The 5,892-nt window shown below is 46.3% G+C and overlaps 1 protein-coding gene across 5 annotated transcripts in view; it reads left to right on the top strand.

The window, feature by feature from the left end:
• NR2C2 (nuclear receptor subfamily 2 group C member 2) overlaps positions 1-5,892 on the top strand; it is a 98,096-nt gene that overhangs the window by 47,781 nt on the left and 44,423 nt on the right. For all 5 annotated transcript variants that reach the window (XR_002095260.1, XR_002095261.1, XM_019504644.1 and 2 more), the window contains exon 3: positions 2,513-2,713. Coding sequence is in view for 3 of the 5 variants with exons in the window: in XM_019504644.1 (XP_019360189.1) it covers positions 2,513-2,713 (201 nt within the window). In the remaining 2 variants the exon portion in view is untranslated. The remainder of the gene's footprint in view (positions 1-2,512; positions 2,714-5,892) is intronic.

Below are 5,892 nucleotides of genomic sequence, written 5' to 3' on the forward strand. Positions count from 1 at the left end.
ATGAATTATACAGGCAACAATAATAAGCTAAATCAATGGTGCTCAACCTTTTAGGGTGTAGGTGGGTGAGAGGTGGCAGGGGGATGTGGGAGGGTTCGGGGAGTAGCGGGGGGATGTCCCCAGGGCTGCGGTGGATATGGACCCAGCCCAATCCTGTGCGGCTTGTTAGTCCAGCTTTGCACCAGAGTGGGTTGCAGGGCTCCGAGAGGTGTGCACAGGACCCGTGCCTCCCGGAGCCATGTGACCCACCTACCGGTGCAAAGCCAGACTAGCAAGCCACACAGGGCTGGCCCAGGCCCTGCCATGTGCCACCCCCTGTGCAGGCAAAGCGGGGCAGAGGCAGGCCCCAGTGCAGTGTGCAGGAACCGTGTGCCATGCCCAGCCAGGTCCTACTGGCCCTGGGTCCCCTCTGCCACCCAGCCGGGCTGGGCCCTTGGTGGCAGGACTCAGTGCAGCATGTGGGGACCACGTCCTGGGCCCAGCCGGTTCCTGACACCCTTGGGGCCCCTCTGCTGCCCAGCCGGGCCAGGCTGTTGGCAGCAGGACCCAGCATGGTGTGTGGGGACTGCGCGCCCGCCGGGTCCTGCCAGCCCTGGGGCTGCTCCTGCAGAACTGGGAGTAGCGGCGCCGCTGCGGGTGGGCATCTGTGGTGGCTTCCCAGGCCTGGTCTCCGCACACTATGCCAGGTCCTGTCATCAAAGGCCCAGCCCAGCTAGGTGGCAGAGGGGCCCCAAGGACAGCAGGACATGGCTGGGCCCAGCACACAGTCTCCACATGCTGCGGCGGGTCCTGCCGCAATGGCCCAGCCCGACCAGCCAGCAGAGAGGCCCCAGGACCCAGCTGGGCCCAGCATGCGGTCCCCACGTGCCACACTGGGGCCTGCTGGGACCCTGGACAGGGGGGCTGTGTCCCTCCAGGGTGCCTGGAACCCTGGGCTGGGGGACTGGGGCCCTGTGGCGGATAGGGGCTGTGGCCCTTCAGGGGGGAGCTGGGGCCCTGTGGAAGGGGGCATTCCATGTGCTGGGGAGGGGCTGCACCCTGTGGAGGCCAGGGGATCCACCGCTCCTGGGCAGCCTCCCCACAAGGTCCCCCACACCCACAGTCTGCCCCAGCAATTGCCCTATACCTACCTACACACCAACCCACATCCCTCCACACACACACCCCCACCTTCCCTCACACCCCTTCCCACCCCCTTCCTGCAAACACCACATCCCCCCATCACACACCCATTATGTGCAAAGAAAACGAAAAGTACACATCAACACATATAGGTATTTAGAATTTATTTTATCATGATGATAGAGACACTGGTAGGCTTCCACGTTGCTTTAACATTGTAAATATGCCAATAAAGCATTGCCCAGCTGATTGTTCTCTCTCTCTCTCTCTCTCTAGATATATATATATATGTGTGTGTGTGCGTGTGTTTGTGTCTGTGTGTGTACAGAGTGGTCTTTTTGTTTTAATTGTGGAAAAACATGGATTTTGGGGTATTTTTAAAAATGGATTTGGGATGCTGCTGCAGCAGTGCACTTGGCACAAGGAGTACTGTCCCCACGTACCAAGTGGCCGGGCCCCAGAAGCTCCTGAGAACGAGTAGCCCTGAGCTGCTTGCCAGGGTAGCTTTTTGTAGAGATAGGGCCAGGACAGAGCAGCTTTTTATACTGCTGGGGCCAGCACAGGTGCTGGCCTTGGGCTCTAGCTCCCCCTGGCTGCAAATCTGTGAGGAGCCAGGCAGGGTTATTTTGCCCCAGGTGGCACAATTTGCTCCACAACAAAGTGCATGTCCGAGCACATGCACCAAGGTAAAAAGCCCTGGCTCAAATTTGCACCGCTTCTATATGAGATACTGCAAGCGCACGTGCTTGCATGTGTGGATGCACCCATAGAGTTTTCCAAGGTATATTTACTGTATCATTTTTAATTCATTTAGTGAGTAATTTATGATACTGTCTTACTAGTTTTGCTTTGTGTGGACTGGTCACATGTCTGACTTCATTGCCATGTACAGTATGTTCATATTTTTCATTTAGGTGAACATGAGAATCTTAGTCATTGTATTTCACAGGTATTCATTTTACACTGTTTGGGTCACATATTATAGAGATTCCTTCCTGACCAGTTTGGTATAATAATCATGATCCAGCTGTTTCCCCACACATCTTAACTTTTTCCATAATGAGTGCTGTCTATTCCACAAACAACTTAAGTATCATCTTTCTCTGCAGCAGCACTGTGTATGTGTGTGTGTATGTATATATATGTATATGTATATATATGTATGTATATATATTTATTTATTTAGGAGGCCTGATTCCGCTGCCTTGCACGTTGTATAATCATTTATGCTCATCTTCCACAGATATAAATGACTAAGCAAGTTGCAAGGCAGTGAGGAATCATGGAGATTATCAGGTAAAATAGGATATAGATCTGAGATGCAACCGTTTAAAATCTTTTGGTCCCATCTCCTATTATTCCTGATAGAATTCTTCAATATTTGTTACAGATTGTGACAGATCAGCAAACAGGACAGAAAATCCAGATAGTGACAGCTGTGGATTCATCAGCGTCTCCAAAGCAACAGTTTATCTTGGCGAGTCCAGATGGAACTGGGACAGGAAAGGTGATATTAGCAGCACCTGAGACATCTAACACCAAGCAGCTCATCTTTACCACCACGGACAACATCGTGCCAGGCAGAATTCAGGTAGATGCAATAATTAAAAGAATCCATCCATCCATCTCTTCAGTTATTGGTTTAAGTACATTTAATTGTATAATTAACTAGAATACCTGTGGCGGTTTTAGAAATTTTCAAAAGTCTAAGCTTCCTGAATGCACATTAAGTCATTGTTTTGTCCATTTTTATTTTAAGTTTACTTCCTAACGTGCCATAGTAAACTGCCTCATGACATTGATTGGGCAAGTAAGTTGTTACAGGTTCATAAGTCTGCAAATTATGTACCTCATCTGTTTGCCCTTGTGTACTTCTACTCTTATCCATTTCTCCCTCCAGTTTGGTCATGTATCTCATTGTGTTCAACACCTGTGTTGCATGTTCTTATTAAAGGCTAGATCCTGTTAAGACTTCTGTGCATATATAATTTGATGCCTGGGAATAGCCTCATTGATAGCAATGGGAACTCTCACCCAGACAAAGATTGTACTTACTTCCAAGATTTTGCGGCAGATATTATCTTATATGTTTTTATGGGGTTATGATCATGATTCAGTCTTCTGGGAAGTACTGTAATACATATAACTTATAAAATATTAATAATAAAGATCAGATTTTCTCTAATAAAATGGGAGTTTCCCTTCCTACACCCATATCCACCTCTTTAGAATAAACATCTATTTCTCATTGCTGTCTTTGTGATGGAGCTATCACTTAATTAAACAAGAAATGTAAAAAATGACTTACAAGGAAAAGTGTCAACAGTTTGTTATCATTTAAATTATAATTGGTTTTAAAAACTCTTTTTTAATTAAAAGAAAATGACATTTCATGTTAAAATGTCTCCCAGAATAGAAAGCCTTTTTGAATAATAATTTTATTTGTTCTTAATGGAATGATTTGGACAGAAAAGCACAGGCACACAAAAGAAAATATGATAGCATTATATTCAACATGCAGTATTTTGCCAGAATAATAGTTCCTAAAAATATTTCAAGGGAGATAAACATGAATAAATATCTTATATATGTTGAGTTTCCTCTTTATCGGAAGGTGAGAATCTGTTTCTCCTTAGTACTAAGTGGGTGTGTCTACACGGGACACTCCACTGCACAGTTGACTAACCTACTGTGCAATTAGACATCACCATCTACATGTGCACACCATTTACTGCGCAAGTGGGACAGCTCCCACCCAGCCCCCAGCTGCATAAGGAAACCCCCACCCAGCCGTGGGTGGCTAGGAGCTGTTCAGAAGTGGGATAGGGCTTATCCCCATGTGCAGGAGGCCAGGAGAGCTCTGTAGTGGCAGAGGTCTCCCCTATATATCAGGACCCCTCCCAATTTGTACAGGGCAAAGAGACTGCTACCATTGCAGCCAGAGCTCTCCTGGCCCCATGCACAGGGGGACTGTCCCCATGCTCCCTGACAGCCCTTGGGCTAGCACCCCAGAGGAGCTTGGAGATCCACCTGGCTGCTGCAGGGGGCCAGAGCAGGGTAGGAGCAGCCCTGCACCACAACAGGAAGCAGGTGCAGACATGTTTCCTGGGAAGGCTTACTGTGCAGTAAGCCTTTATAGCATTAATAGCAAGTGTAGACATGCCCAGTGATCTGAAACATAATGCAGTACACTGATTCCATGCCCTATTTCACGGGTGGGAAACCAGAATTACCCACCCTGGATCAAAGGCAGGTGCTAGGACCCTGCTACTGTCACTTTTGTTCTTCCTGGCAGCATAGGGAAACTGCCTGCAGCCATCTTTTGCCCCTGTGGTGGCATGAGGAGAGTGCCTGCACAAGACACCTCCTGCTGCCAAAGCCTGAGGTTCTCTAGGCTGAATGTAGCCCACAGGCTGTAGTTTTCCACCCCCCTGCCCTAAATGACATGTCAGTTAAACCAAAATATCCTGAATATTTGGTGGGATATTTCATTCTAAAATATAGGCCTAGTTTAAAGCTTAACATTTCTCTTCTGAATTATGTTTTAACATTTTGGATAGTGAAGATAGCTTTCTTAACACAATATCAGCAAGTAAATCAATGACAGCTTTTGTAATGGTTGGGTTATGCTGCTTCATTTCCCTCCCTCCCCCCTCTATCTCTCACTTCTCCCTTTCTCCTTTTCTTCTGTGCCATGGTTTTTCCTTCTGCCTACTTCAGCAATAGACAAAAGGTCTATTCCTTCATTCACTGAAGGCCAGTGTGCTGTGGATTACCTTTCATCTACCACATGTTTCGAGTTTGCACACAGGCTCTTTTCACAACCAGTTGATGCATGATAAATACTTTTTACCTCATGGTAATTAACGCACAGGCCCTTAAGTTTAAATTTCGTTGGGCAACTTTGACAGTACAAGGAATTAGCAGTACTAAGCGAAACAATTCTGTATTGTTTGACTTAATGTAATATATTAAAACAGCTGTAGTTGTTAAATAGGAACATATGAAACAGGAGAGGAAGGGATCTCCTGGTTCATTAAGTGCAATATTTTCTATCATAAAGTAGCCACATCTCATAAACTTAACAAGTTTTATCTAAAAACTTGGACTTTGTTGTGCCCCCCACTGCAACAAGAAGGTTGCTCCAGTGTTTTCTGCTCTTGATGGTTAGAAACTTTCTTCTCTTTTCAACCTAAACTTAGTCATGGCCAGATCATACACATTTATTCTTATGTTAATGTTGTTCTTAGGTTTAAATACCTCTCCTTGCTGTTTATGCCCCGAAGTATTTATAGAAAGAAATTATTTCTCTTCACAGCATTCATATGCTAAGCTAAACAAACCAAGTTCTTTCAATCTCCTCTTGTTATATAGGTTCTGCATTTCTCTTGTAGTCTTAATAGCTCTTTTATGTACCTGGTTCAGTATCTTGAAAGTAGGTCACCAAAACTGTATGTCTAGTTTTCCAGATGAGGCCTCACCACTGCCTTGTACAGTGTCATTATTCTTCTATATCGGTACTGCAAATATTTCACTTGATTAGGGGTGTACTGATAAAGATTTTTTGGGCTGACACCAATGGCTGATTATTAATGTACCATATCGGCCGATACTGATCCAATTGCCAATATTGCAGCCTGACAGCTTGGAGAGCAGAGTCCAGCTGGTAAGTCGGGTGGGGGCAGGGGGAAGGAAGAGAAGTGGGGAGGCATATTGAGGTCCCCACAATGAGGGAGGAGCGGGGCTGGGGCTGGGGCTGGGGCAGGCGCT

The sequence above is a fragment of the Gavialis gangeticus genome, unplaced genomic scaffold, assembly GCF_001723915.1.
Source record: "Gavialis gangeticus isolate Ggan-Ray unplaced genomic scaffold, GavGan_comp1, whole genome shotgun sequence".
In the NCBI taxonomy this organism is placed as follows: domain Eukaryota; kingdom Metazoa; phylum Chordata; order Crocodylia; family Gavialidae; genus Gavialis; species Gavialis gangeticus.